The 15,498-nt window shown below is 39.2% G+C and overlaps 1 protein-coding gene across 6 annotated transcripts in view; it reads right to left on the bottom strand.

The window, feature by feature from the left end:
• The window catches only part of zbtb37 (zinc finger and BTB domain containing 37), an 80,451-nt gene that overhangs the window by 13,328 nt on the left and 51,625 nt on the right, over positions 1-15,498 (bottom strand). Inside the window, exon 7 of one of the 6 annotated variants that reach the window (XM_073063737.1) lies at positions 2,131-14,302. The exons of the other annotated variants lie outside the window; for them this stretch is intronic. Within the exon in view, the coding sequence (XP_072919838.1) occupies positions 14,234-14,302 (69 nt within the window). The 3' untranslated portion in view covers positions 2,131-14,233. Of the gene's footprint in view, positions 1-2,130; positions 14,303-15,498 lie in introns of those variants that run through there. 6 annotated transcript variants of the gene reach the window in all.

Below are 15,498 nucleotides of genomic sequence, written 5' to 3' on the forward strand. Positions count from 1 at the left end.
AAGATTCCAGTTTTGCAATGACCCTCATCACTTTCACGCTTACTGTAGAGTTCTGTCATATTATGCCTACTCTTCCCCAAAGGGCCCTTTACAAGATCATCTGAAAATCCTTTCTCACTGCAGAACAAACTCCAAAATAGCCTTTTCCTTAATGGGACAAGTAATGTTGCAGTCTGAAGAAGGACGTGGACACGTTAAAGTGGCAGGTGGAACTGTAGAGTTATGTATTTTGGTAGGAAGGATAATGATGTTTTCTAATTTTCTTTTTTCCAAATGGGGAGAGATTTCAGAAATCAAATGGCCAAATGTCTCTGGGCTAAGCAAAGGGACTTGGGATTCCCTTAAGGTTAAGTTGAGTTGATAGTAAAGAAGGGAATTGCAGTGTTAGCATTAACTTCAAGAGGACTAGAATATAAAAGCAAGGGTGGACTGCTGAGGCTTTATTAGGTGTTGATCAGACCAGATTTGGATTTCCCTGGAGAGGATCTTAAGCTCTTCCAGTTGATGACACTTCTTCCACAGGGTTGGCCAGGAGTCTATCACAACTTGTTCAGTTGCACATTTACTTTTTTTTGCTGTTTTCTGGTAGAAATTTGAAACATTTTCTATGCGGTGGGGCATTTGAAATTTGCAAGTCATACAGCACAGAAACAGGCCCTTTGGCCCAACTCATCACTGCTGGCCTAAATTAGTTGCATTTGTGTGCATTTGGCCCATATCCTTCTAAACCTTTCCTATCCATGTATTTGAAATCTTATTATTGTATCTGGCTCAACCACTTCCTCTGGCAGTTCATTCCATATATGCACCACCGCCTACGTGCAGAGTTCGCTGCTTAAGTGCCTTTGAAATCTTTCAGCTCACACCCTAAAACCATGTTCTGTCGTTTTGATTCCATTTTCCTAAGGAAAAAAACACAGTGCATATTCATCTTACCTATGACCCTCATTATTTTATACACCTATCATACCCCTTATCCTAAATCTAGATCTTCTATTGTGGACTTGGACTTTGCCAAATGGCCTATTTCTATTCTGTATAATTCTATGAAACAATTAAATAATCTTAGATCTTGTTTTTTGGTTTAATAGTCTTGCTATATTGAACAAACTAAGAAAAGTTAAAGTGTTCAACTTTATGGAATGGGTGTAAATTATTAAACTTCTATCCAAATTAGTTGTTCTATTGAATTAAATCATGGTAATCATCTCCTAGTTTTTACCCCCTTACCCAACAGAAAATCTCATGCAGATGTCAAATGCTGATCCTAAACAAGATCTAAGATTGTTTCAACAGCTGAAGGCCATTAAATGAAGCAAAAAAGATGCCCAGATGACTGAGAACAATAAATGCAAATAAAGAATTGTTCAGAAATGGGTTAAAAATGGAGGAAATATAAAAGGGTTTGAAGTTCAATGAAATATGGTAAGGACAGTGGTAGCCAACAGCACAAATCACAAGAGACAAGTTGCCATATCAGATTAGGCTCGCACTATGGGAGGAATGAGAATGTAATATTCCAGTTGTCTGAGTATTTAAGGAAGGAAAAAAATAATCATTGCAGAATTGATTTGAAATGGTTACAAATTGTTGATCAGAAGCTGTTATACTGCTGGAGAATAACCTTAGTGCAGTAAAGTCCAAATTGCTCTGCTCAAAAGTTAAGGACTAATTTAGGAGATAGTAATAATGAGAATTGGAAGTTAGCAGACTGGACTATTTTGGGGTAGACAAAAGACCTTGGGGTTTTTTTAGAAACAGAGATGGTTCAGAGTGCTTCCACTGTGACATATAAAATGATTGCTCTAGATAGGGTGAAAAAGAAAGGATTATTTTCCTCAGTAGAGAGATCAATAATGGTCATAGATTTCAAGTGATTGGTAAGCAGATTAGAGAATGCTTTTACTGGAACAGGTAAAAGTTTAGAGGGATATGGGCCAAAAACAAGCAATGGGGCTAGCTTAGATGGGCATCTTGGTTGGTATTGACCAGTTTTTTTGGCCAAAGGCCTACTTTCATGCTGTATGACTCCATGAACAGAGATGCATCTTTTCCTGGAGGATGCAAGGTCTGCCTGAGACAGCTGTAGCAAAATAAGACTCACTAGTTATTATATAATATACAGAGTTTATTCTTCCGTTTGAGAACAGTTTACAGCTAAAATCTCACACAAAATACTTGCTACTTGGGAAGTATAAGTTAGAATCTGTATAGAATTTTAAAAACCTTGTTAACAAACCTGACTAATCATTGAAAGAGTGGAGAGAGTTGGTGAAAGTAATATGGTTGCACAATGACTTCTAGAAGGTGTATGATAATTGTGTTCAAGTATGTCACTTTAAAAAAGATTTTGAGAGAATTCTATTGTCAGAGAAAACAGAGGGAAGAATTAAGCATAGTTATGATAAAATAAGCAGCTTCTCTGATTTGATTATGAGAGCTCAATAAGGACACCCCTTCAATTATAACAACTCATTCCCTTTATTTTTCTTGTACCACCACAGACAACACCAGCCCTTGTACCCTCTCTCAACTGGACAGAGCCACAAATGCTTTATGCAGGTGAAGCAGCAACTTCCTTTTGTTCCTCCTCATCTCTTCTCTTTTTATTTATTTTATTTCTTATTCTAGTTCTAATGATCAGATACTAACCTAAAATGTTAGCAATTTTTCTTCCTACACATGCTGCTAGAGCAGCTGAGCATTTTATTTTACAACATTTCTTAAAAATATTATGATAAGTACCCTGCTGCTTGCAGGAGGTTCTGGGCTGTTCTGAGGCCATGATGGCTGATTTATAAAAGCAAACCATTATATTTAATCCCTTTCAAGAGTAATTCCTCATGTGGGTAGGTCCCATCTAATTGAATCTTCTGATCTCAAGCAAAAATATGGAACAAGATCCCTCATGATAGCTGATCCAGAAGATCAAGATGCATGGGATCCACATTGACTTGGTAGTTTGGATTGAGAATAGAAGACGGAAGGTGGTGGTCAAAGGGTGTTATTATGACAGGTTGCCCATTAATAATGGTGTTCCACAGGGATTTGTACTAGGACCTCTATTTGTGATACTAATGAATCACTTGGACCAAAATGTGGACGGGTGATTGGTAAGTTTGCAGATTTGTGGACAGTGAAGAAGGTTGTCAAAGAATACAGTAGGATTTAGATTAGTTACAAGTGAAGAATTTGAAAAGAGTTTAATCCAGGCAAGTGTGATATGCTTCACTTTGGAAGGTCAATGTAACGAAAAAGTATATAGGTAATGATAGGCCCCTTAACAACATTGATACCCAGAGGGATCTTAAGATCCAAGTCCAAAGTTCTCTGTAAGCGACCCAGCATGTAGAAAGAGTGGCAAGGAAGGCATATGGCATGCTTGCTTTAATGGTTGGATCTTTCAACTACAAGAGTCAGTAAATCATAATGCAGTTATATAAAACATTGGCGAGGCCACACTTTGACTATTATGAGCAATTCTGGTCAACCCATTACAGACAGGATTTTGAGACTTTGAAATAGCTACAGAAGAAGTTTACCAAGATGCTACCTGGTTTAGAAGGCATTAGTTATAAAGTGAATTTAGGTAAACCTCGGTTGTTTTCTCTGGAATACCATAGGCTGAGGGGACACCTGATACAGGTTTATAAAACTATAAGAGGCATAGACAGGGCAGACAGTCAGAATCATGTCCCCATGATTGAAATGTCAAATACTAAAGGGGATTCATTTATGGTGAGAAGGAATTTCAAAAATGTCAGGCATTGCTATCTTCTTTTGCAGAATGATGGGTATCATAATGTGGAGGTAGTGGTAGAAGTAGATACAATAGTGATGTTTAAGAGGCTTTTAGATAAGTATGTGAATATGATGGGAATATTGGGAAAAGGATCATGTATAGGCAGTAGTTTAATTCACACTGTGTTGGGTGCAGACATTACGTAACAAAGGGCTTGTTCCTGTGCTATACTGTTCTGTGGTCTATGACATCAAACAACATATTTACATTTTGAATCTTCCAGCTGGTTTTGCTGTCTTAAATTGCAACCCTTTTGTCTCTATGTTGCAGGTGGCCAATTTCTGGGATTTTAATCCCATGCAAGCAGTGCCTGGAGATACTCAGAGGAAAAAGGCATTTTATATTAGGACTACTCACCACAGGAAGGATTAACACCAGCATAAAGCAATCTGTTTCCATTCAAAACAGGAACAACATCATAGTATTAGTACAGAGGAAGAATTATTTAAGTGGGAAATGGTGTACAATAGGACAGAGTTGTAAGAGGTCTCAACTGCCTGAAAGTTCTTGCCCATGTATATAGAATAATGAAAGCCCAAAGTGTCCTTGTCAATTCTCCCGAGAGCAATCCATTGAATTAAATTCTTCCACTGTTTCCCTGAAGCCCTTAAGTTATTATTTTTCAAGTGCCCATCTAATTGACTGTTCACACCACAATCACAATTAGGCTTAAATTATGACTAGTCTCTGTAGCAGAAGTTCCTCTATATCACAATTTTTCTAGCTTCCCTTTTTTGTGTGGTCCTCAAACCCCTCATTACAGGAAACAAATTTTCTGTTTACCCAACACAATCTTATAAACCCTCCTTCAAATTTCCTATCAGCTTCCCCAGGCTCATTTCCAGAACCATTCCAGTACATCTCTTCTGGCAGAAGACGATTGTTAATTTTCAACACAACTTCATTGCAAATGCATTAGGGTTCACACTTTGAGTTCTATGTTTCTGCCACCTTTTGGTACAGGGCCAGCTAGTCTGTCCATTGGAGCAGATCTCCTCTAAGTCATGCTATACTGATAACATGACATTCCTACTCAGTCCCAGAATTCAAAGCTAGTTTAGGTTTTTAGGGACCACACACAAAATGTTGGAAGTCAGACAGCCTCGATGGAAGGAGATAAACAGCTGACATTTCGGATCAAGGCTCTTCATCGGCACTGCAAAGGAAGAGGGCAGAATTAGAAGGTGGGCAGAAGGGAAGGAAGAGCCAGAATTGGAATGTGGGCAGAGGGGAAGGATTACAAGCTGGCAGGTGAAAGGGAAGGGGGATGAAGTAAAAAGGTGGTAGCTGGAAGAGGAGAAGGAGTAAGAGGGAAACCAGAATGTAGAATGGAAAAAGAGAGAAGGGGGATAGGGAGAAATTACCAGAAGTTAGAGAAAGTGATGTTCATGCCACCAGGCTAGAGGCTACTCAGATGGAAAATGAAGCATGGCTCCTCCAACCTGAAAGTGGCTTCATCATGGCAATAGAGGAGACCATGCATGTCAGAATGGGAAGTTGAATTGAAATGGGTGGCCACCAGGAGATCCTGCCTTTTTTTTGGCAATGGTGTGAAGGTGTTGGTGAATCAATCCTCTTGCATTTTAGGTTTTAGGTGTTATTGAACTATGCCAGGGGTTAACAACCTTTTTTATGCCATGGACCAATACCATTAAGCAGGGTATCTTTGGATCCCAGGTTGGGAACACCTGCACTGTGCTATACCCAAAAGGGCAGCACAGGTGTCTCCACATTTTCCAGCTGTCTGCTAAACTGAGGTCCTCTGTTGGTCAGGGTCAACCTTGGATGTTGCACCTTACCTGTCTATGTTGTTGGTGCAGAAACATCAATGTGCAAAGCAGTAAGCAACTCAGGGCAGTACGATACAGAGAGCAAGCTGTTGCCCATGCAGCAGGGTCCCCCACTTCAGGCAGCTGATGAATCCAAAGGAACAGCAGAGATCAATACAGTCTGTCACCTGCAGCTTTGTAGGAATTGCCAGTCAGTGTTGAACTGTCTTATGGACTCCAGTTCCAGATTCTTCATCGGGATTTACTTCCAAAGCCTTTCCCAAGAGTGAGTATAGTCACAAAGCAGCAGAGGTTTGAGATCAGAGTTTTTCTTCTCCTAGATGAGCTGCTAACTATGGCCGATGAGGCTCATCTGCACACAACGTCTGATTTTAAGGCGCCAGTAACCCACCTTTGCCCCTTCTCTCGTTAGTAGAGACGGTTCCGACAGGCTTAGTAGCTTAGCTACACAAGATGGCCAGGAGCTGGACTTGGTTGTCAGATGTTAATTGAGACAAATGCCATAAGGGCAATTTAATAGGAAATGGGAGCTTAACCGCACTAACCATCCCCCCGCCCCAAACAATCTTAAGGAAACCTGCTATACCTGTGCCAAGTTAATGCTGGTGAAAGTTCAGTAGTTTCATTTAAATTAATGCAAGAAATCAACAGCAAGGAAAAAGTGGAACTTTTTGATCTAATTAAGTTAGATTAAATGTTTAAAAGTGTGTGATCCATAATGGTTTGACTTTTAAACAGTTTAGTTAACATTCTGTAACAGTTCTCTAGTCATTTTGAAAGCTCAATAACAGTAACATTTTGGCAGCTGGTGAATTTGGGCTGCCAAAGCTTTTCAGTGAGGGTGCTGATGCACTATGCTGACACACTGATATGCCAGAGGTTTGCATATACACAGGACAGGCAAGGACCAGCAGTCTTGATCTCAGAGCAGAACATCACCCCCACCTTTCTCTTTCTCTCTCTCAGAAGTATCACTTCACACTCCATCAGCTTGTTCATTTTTGCTCCAGATTCAAGTATCTGCAGTCTCCCAAGTGTTCATATTTCTCTCCATAGAACCATAAAACATTACAGCACAGAAACAGGCCTTTTGGTCTTCCATTAAATTTCATCTGCCACCCGGCTGACCAATGTACTAACTTTAAATACTGTCCTCACTACTGGTTGCCTCAAAAATGTTGGTAGCTGCTGTATATTTTAGAACTTTAACCATGTACCACCATATGCAAATATTTTCCAGACAAAACTAATGACCCTGGGGAACATTAAAAACTATGATGTTCCAGTCTGAGTAACTTTCATGTAACTCTCAGCCTCCTATCCTTGGTCTTTCTTGGGCCTCAATTTTATAAATTGACCTTTTATGAGAAACTTGTCAACGCCTTTCTGAAAATCAGTATGAATGACATTTTCAATCTATTCCATCATTGACCTTGTACTCTGCACTGCACATTCTCTGGAACAGAACGTTAAGGAACATTCCATTTCTTATAACATCTCGACACAGAAAAATTGACACTCACTTTTGTTTTTAGCCGATTAGACTACTGTAATGCACTCTTTTCAGAACTGCCTAAGAAAGATATAAATTGGCTGCAGCTTGTTCAAAACACAGCATCAAGAATCTTAACCAAAAAAAGAAAATCTGAGCACATACTGTATCACCAGTTTTGGTATCATTACACTGGCTGCCTGTGTCCTTTAGGATCAATTTAAAAATACTCTGAAAAATGAAGCTCTTCTGTATATTTCAGAGTGTCAATCCTCTCACATCCTTAATCGTAATCTTAGATCTACAAATACTGGTTTGCTTAGTGTTCCTAGAGCCAAGCATATAAAAACCGGTGATGTGATCTATGGCTCTTATGCACCAAAAATCTGGATTACTCTGCTGACTGAGATACACCAGGATAGTACTGTGGAACATTTTGAAATACTTCTAAAAACCTACATTATTAATTGGCCAATTTATTGGATTTAATGCCTGTTGATGGTGATTACATTTATATATTTACATTGGTATATCTGATCACATTTTATTCCATATACTGTTTCTTTACTTATGATTTTTAATTTTGTCTTATTTTTATGACTATATTGATTTATTTTTACAATCTATGTGAAGCACTTTGAGCCTGCATCTTAATGTATGGTACTATATAAATAAAGATGATTAATATATTCTGCATGCTGTTTTCCTTTATTGTATACCTCAATGTATTTATGTATGGAATGAACTTGTACCAAATTCATCAGGGACCCCATTCTCTTGAAGTTGCACACTTGATGCCCTCAGAACACTTCATAACCAGTAAAATACTGTTGAACCTGCTGTGACATTAGGAATGGTTGTTATTACATATGATCTCTTGAATTATTTATTCTATCAGCAAGTGATGGTATAGATGGTATTCCAAGTGACAGGGGCTAGGTTTCCTGATTCCCCAGCATGGAGAGAATAGACAAATGAAACACTTCAAAACAAACACAGTATATACAATTCTCTAGAATCAGTTTATTTTCCTCCTGTTCTTTGCCTACTTGCTGGAAATGGTGGTGACAAATGTTCACAAATTTTCAACAGTTGTCCTTGAGTTATTAACAAGTTACTTGCTATCACACCTCAGCCAGCTCTTGCTTTAGCTTCAGTTTCATAATTATGTTCAGGGACTTAGAAAGGGACTCAAAGGAAGATCAGTTTTAAAAATGGAAAATGGATCAATTTCAACATAAGATGATACAATATAGGAGCAGAATTAAGCAATTTAGCCCATCCAGTCTGCTCCACCATTGCATCATGGCTGATTGATTTCCCTCTCAGCCCAATCTTCTGCCTTCCCCCATATCCCCTCATGCCCTGACTAATCAAGAATCAACCAACCTCTGCCTTAAATATACATAAAGACTTGGCCTCCACAGATGCCTGTGGCAACAAATTCCACAAATTCACCATTCTCTGGCTAAAGAAATTCTTCCTCAACTCTGTTCTAAATGGACATCTCTCTATTTTAAAGCTGTGCCGTCTGGTCTTAGACTCCCCCATCATAGGAAATATTTTCTCACGAGGAACGACAAAATATAGAGCAGAAAATACTGGCAGATGGAGATATACAAATAAATTACATGTTAGAGGATCATCAGCTGTATTAGAGTTTTGATAAATTAAAATGCTAAACAATTTTCCTGTTATAATTTCACTCCCAAGCTCCTCCTCACTAATTAAAATCTAAGCCTAACCTTCTCTCTCTCTCTCAATTAAAACCTTAGGTCCAATCAACTCTTGTACTATTAGCACCAACGTGCACACCTTTCCCCTGTCCCTTGTTTAACCTTGGGTCCAAATTTTCTTTCTATTGTTTTAAACACAGCTTTGATCTCCACCACCAAAAAAGTGACCTGCTATTTTTGTAGATTATAAAATGGTAGATGTTATATCCAACACATAATTTGAAGTGGTCTTTACTAAGAATACTTTGGACAGGAGGAAAATTATACAATACCATGAAAAATAAAAGTACATTTTTTGTTAACTTTGTTTGGGTTAAGTACCAGGATCTGTGGGATGAGCTTTAGATTCATGCTGAGTTTGTGTGTGTAAGGGAGGGAGGGAGATTCTATCTGCTAGGTGACCACACAGCATCTTTTAAAAGGAGGGACTGAGCTAATCGGTGCAACTTCAGGGTTGTTAATATCTGTAAGCAAACATGAAGAAATTATTGCATGTTGGGACTGCTTCAAGGAAAAGAAACAGCAACTTCTTAGTGTGTTATTGTGGGCATTTCTGTTCCCAGACCACTCCTGTGGGCTTTGATGATGATATGGATTTAGAGGGAAAGGGAGTTAATATATGGAGAGCACAATAAATGAGATACAGGATGAACTCACCATTAGAAAGAGGGAATCATATTTCTGGGAGGGGGAAGAGGGGGAAGAGGGAGAAGGGGAGGGGGAGGGAGAGAGACAGTAGAATGAACGTAGATGAATTGATTAAGCGTGCAGAAATTCTCCTGAATGTATTTGAAACCAAGTCCAGCAAGGGGGGAGAAGCAGAACTCTACTTTCCTAGAATGAACTGGGCATATGAACAGCAACCAGTAAAGAGCACAAGGCAGAGTAAAATTAGGGATGGCCCAATTTTACTCAGTAAATAACCATGTTAAAATGAAAGTTCCAAATTCCATAAATGTTGAGGAAATATATATTAGAATAGGGCTAAAAGAGCGGCTTTATATACTGAGAGCTCAACACTTTATGTAGAGCAGGGAGAAAGTGAAGGGGTGGAATTTAAAAGGGACACTAGAAGGGTTATGGTAAAATCAAAGAAAACCTTGAAATGTTCTGAAAGTACAAAAAGGGAAAGATAATTAAAAAGGAAGGCAGGGAGATATTGTGAAACAACAAAGTAAGTGAGGAAGGGGAGAGTGTCAAGTTCTAATTAACCTTCTTCTCAGAACACGGTTTGATGAGAACATAAAAACTGAGGAAGAACAACCACCTTTCACTCAATGTCAGAAAGACCAAGCAGCTGATTATTGATTTCAGGAAGTGGAAACCAGAGGTCCATGAGCCAGTCCCCACCAGAAGATCAGAGGTGGAGAGAGTCAGCAACTTCAAATTCCTCAGTGTTATAATTTCAGAGGACTTGTCTCAGGCCCAGCATGTAAGTGCAATTGCAAAGAAAGCACAGCAACGCCTCTACTTCCTAAGAAGTTTGTGAAGATTCGGCACAACATCTAAAATTTCGACAAACCTCTTTGAATGTGTAGTAGAGAATATACTGGTTGTATCAGAGTCTGGAATGGAAACACCAACGCACTTGAATGGAAATTCCTACAAAAAGTAGAGGATATGGCCCAGTACATCACGGGTAAAGCCCTCCCCACCATTGAGCACATCTACAGGAAGCATTGTGGCAGGAAAGGAACATCCATCATCAGGAAACTCCACCACCCAGGTCATTCTCTCTTCTCACTGCTGCCATCAGGAAGAAGGTACAGGAGTCCCAGAACTTACACCTCCAGGTTCAGGAATAGTTACTACCCCTCAACCATCAGGCTCTAAAACCAAACTTCACTCAACTTCACTTCCCCATCACTGAAATGTTCCCACAACCAATGGACTCACTTTTGAGGACTCTTCATCTCATGTTCTCAATATTTATTGCTTATTTATTAATTATAATTATTTCTTTCTTTTTGTATTTGCACAGTTTGTTGTATTTTGAACACTGTTTGAACACCCAATTTGGAGTGATCTTTCATTGGTTCTATTTTGGTTATTATTCTATTATGTATTTATTGAGTATGCTTGCAAGAAAATGATTCTCCGGATTGTATATGGTGACACATATGTACTTTGATAATAAATTTACTTTGAACTTTGAATGTGACATAATAGAAATGATAAACAGAACAAATGATGTAAGCAGTTTTGAGAGTGAATAAAACACCAGCTCCAGATAAAGTATATCCCAGGTTGTGAAAAACGAGACAGGAAATAACACAGGATTATTCACCAACAGGTGAAAACAATGGAAGACAGATAATGTGGTACCATTGTTTCAACAAGGAGCCACAGTGGTGCACTCAATAAAACTGCTGCCTTACAGCACTTGGAATCCAGGTTCAATCCTGACTGTGGGTGCTGTCCCCCTCTGCACTTGGATTTCTCCCTCAGATTTCCTCCCACATCCCAAAGGTGTGATTATGTTAGGTGAACTAGCCGCTGTAAAGTACCCTAGGAGTGTATGTGAAGGTTAGATTTCGGTGGAATTGATGTGAACTAGCATTTAATTGCTTCAATCATGATGCCCTTATGCCACTGTAGACATTGAGGTGTGGGTAATCCCACAGTTGTGTTGAGGATGGAGGTTGACCCAGTGATACTGAAGGAACCATGACATATTTCCAAGTTATGATGGTGTGTGGCTTAGAGGGTAACCTCCAGGTCGTGGTGGTTCCCTCAGCTTTTCAGGATCACTGCCAGATTAGTGTAAAAATGGGTGCTTGATAGTCTCAGTCAGCTAAGGGCTTGTTTTCATCCTATATCTCTCTATGATATGGTAAGAGTGAGTGACATCAGACCAAGAAGTCTGACAACAGTGGAGGAAAGATGTTGGGAAATGCACAAACCATCATTTTCAAAAGGCACAGGTTAACTAAACACTGGCAACATTTTTTTTGTTGAAAGGAAAGGTGAGGTTCGCAATGAATGAAAAAAGCAAAACCTTTGGGGTCCAAGAGAAGAAGAACAAATTACATTGAACACTAGATCAGTGCAGACAGCAAGAGATAATTGTTTATGGATGTTTCAGCCACTGAGTGAGTTAATTACTGAAGGAATTGGGCCTGGATAATACTGGGCCCCTTGGATTTCATGGAATTCATTGGCAGGGTTAGTAGCTTAGTTAGAATCTAAGACAATATTAGGAATTAGTCAAGGTGGATGGATTTTTGGAAATCATGGGTAAATGATTTTGGATGATCTGCTTCCAAAAATTATTTGAAAAGAATGGATTATGTTTAACCTGCATTTGTTTGCAGCACAAACATACACCACCCTTATTTTAATTACAGTTCCACTTGTTCTTCATTGAATGCAAGTTTCTGCACACTCACTATTCCAGGAAGAGTAAATCAAAACTCCTTAACAAACTTAGTGGCCCCTGATCACTGATTGATTCATTCCATGCCAAGTTCAATCCAAACACTTTTCATTTGTCCTGACTAGTTCCAGAGCTAGTTACAAAGCTAATTATTAGTTTAAATATTCACACCCTGAGTAGAACAACAGCTTTAATTAATGCAGCTCTTCAACAAGACATGATTCTGGCCGGTCGTAGCCATTGGAACAGAAAGAAACTACTCAATCCATTGAGCAGCTTCTTCCATTCAGTTAAAGCATTGCTAATCTGTCTTTTAACTCCCTATAATAACTCCTATCTCATTAATACTCTTGTATGACAAAAAAATTTTCAAACTCAGTTTTGAAATGATCATTTGGCCCTGAGCCTCAAGTTTTATTATTGAGTCATACAGCATGGAAAAGGGCCCTGTGGCTCAAATGGTCCATGCTGACCAAGATTCCCATCTAAGCCAGGCTGATTGCCATGTTTAGTATATATCCCTCTAAATGAAACTTCTCCTATCCATGCACAGTACTGTACAAACGTCTTAGGCACACATATATAGTTAGGGCGCCTAGGACTTTTGCAGAGTACTGTGGTAATTTTATGTATTGCACTGCACTGTACACAAAAAAAGACAAATTTCATGACATATAGTGGCATGTCAAAGTTTGGGCACCCCTGGTCAAAATTTCTGTTACTGTGAATAGTTAAGTGAGTAGAAGACGAACTGATCTCCAAAAGTCATAAAGTTAAAGATGAAGCATTCTTTTCAACATTTTAAGCAAGATTAGTGCATTATTTTTGTTTTGTACAATTTTAAGTGAAAACAAGGAAAGGAGCACCATGCAAAAGTTTGGGCACCCCAAGAGATTTGAGCTCTCAGATAACTTTTACCAAGGTCTCAGACCTGAATTAGCTTGTTAGGGCTATGGCTTGTTCATAGTCATTGTTAGGAAAGGCCAGGTGATGCAAATTTCAAAGCTTTATAAATACCCTGACTCCTCAAACCTTGTCCCAACAATCAGCAGCCATGGGCTCCTCTAAGCAGCTGCCTAGCACTCTAAAAATTAAAATAAATGATGCCCACAAAGCAGGAGAAGGCTATAAGAAGACAGCAAAGTGTTTTCAGGTAGCTGTTTCCTCAGTTCGTAATGTAATTAGGAAATAGCAGTTAACAGGAACGGTGGAGGTCAAGTTGAGGTCTGGAAGACCAAGAAAACGTTCCAAGACAACTGCTCATAGGATTGCTAGAAAGGCAAATCAAAACCCTCATTTGACTGCAAAAGACCTTCAGGAAGATTCACCACACTCTGGAGTGGTGGTGCACTGTTCTACTGTGCAGCGACACCCGCACAAATATAACCTTCATGGAAGAGTTATCAGAAGAAAACCTTTCCTGCGTCCTCACCACAAAATTCAGCATCAGAAGTTTGCAAAGGAACATCAAAACAAGCCTGATGCATTTTGGAAACAAGTCCTGTGGACTGATGAAGTTAAAATAGAACTTTTTGGCTGCAATGAGCAAAGGTATGTTTGGAGAAAAAAGGGTGAAGAATTTCATGAAAAGAACAGCTCTCCAACTGTTAAGCACGTGGGTGGATTGATCATGCTTTGAGCTTGTGTTGCAGCCATTACACTGGCAGAGGGAAGGATGAATTCAATTAAATACCAGCAAATTCTGAAAGCAAACATCACACCGTCTGTAAAAAAAAAGATGAAGATGAAAAGGGAATGGCTTCTACAACAGGATAATGATCCTAACACACCTCAAATCCACAATGGACCACCTCAAGAGGTGCAAGCTGAAGGTTTTGCCATGGCCCTCACAGTCCCCTGACCTAAACATCATTGAAAATCTGTGGATAGACCTCAAGAGCAGGCCCAAGAATCTCACAGAACTAGAAGCCTTTTGCAAGGAAAAATGGGTGAAAATCCCCCAAACAAGAATTGAAAGACACTTAGTTTGCTACAGAAAGCGTTTACAAGCTGTGATACTTGCCAAAGGGGGTGTTACTAAGTACTGACCATGCAGGGTGCCCAAACTTTTGCTTCAGGCCCTTTTCCTTTTTTGCTATTTTGAAACTGTAAAAGATGGAAATAAAAAAGTAATCTTGCTTAAAATATTAAAGAAATGTGTCATCTTTAACTTTATGCCTTTTGGAAATCAGGTCATCTTTTACTCGCTTAGCTATTCACAGTAACAGAAATTTTGACCAGGGATGCCCAAACTTTTGCATGCCACTGTGTGTGAGTGTTGATAAACCTGATTCTGATATGGGTCTCTATTATAGACTGAGAGAGGGAAGGGGTCAGGGAAAGGGAAATCATAATTGGGAAAAGGGGAAGGGAAAGGGGAGGAAACGGGAAGCACCAGAGAGACATTCTGTAATGATCAATAAATCAATTGTTTATAATCAAATGACTTTGCCTGGTGACTCAGGGTTGGGTGTGTCTGTACCCATGCCGAACCCCGCTCTGCACTCCTTCTCTGCCACCTGCCCACTCCCTTTCCATGGCTCTCCACCATCACCATTCCCAACATCCTTTGCTCCCACCACATTTGCAAACTTGCTCTCTGCTCCACACTGACAAATACAGTACTATGCAACAGTTTTAGGCACCCTAGCTATATATGTCTAAGACTTTTGCACGGTCTTTTAAATAGTTTTAATGTAACTGCTTCAATCACTTTGTCTGGAAGCTTGTTCCATATACAGACCATTCTGTGGGTGAAAAAGTTGCCCTTCATACTCCCATTGAGAAAGAGAATTCCCTTTTTCTGTCAGAACATATTACAATAATATGACCCAACTCTAATATTGCTCAGGAATTCCACTATCTCTTTCCCTGTACCTGTCAATTTTTTTAGTCATCATGTTTTCTCCTCATCAATCGTGCATTTTCCACCATCCATTAAGCTGAAATCATTACCACAGAAAAATGAGCAGTATCAGTTGAGAGTAAAACAAAAAATTTGCAGCATGATTAAGAGAGAACCAGATTTCAATAGTATCACAGTGGAGCACCTTGATAGAGACATAGGGTGCACAAGAAGGGCAAGTTAAAGCATTTGATACCCATATGTTGCAATCCCTGTCCCATTCCTCTAACATATTCTTCAGAAGCATTTCTGCACTAAGTCAAGGGATTAGTAACTTCATTATTCTAGGAATGTTATAAATTATGGAACATTCTGTGTTCTGTACATTTCCTCTATCCATTTTTGATAAAGACAGCTTAATAAGCTCACACAGAAATGCTTCATTAGAAAGTTCATA

Source organism: Hemitrygon akajei, chromosome 12, assembly GCF_048418815.1.
Source record: "Hemitrygon akajei chromosome 12, sHemAka1.3, whole genome shotgun sequence".
Lineage (NCBI taxonomy): Eukaryota > Metazoa > Chordata > Chondrichthyes > Myliobatiformes > Dasyatidae > Hemitrygon > Hemitrygon akajei.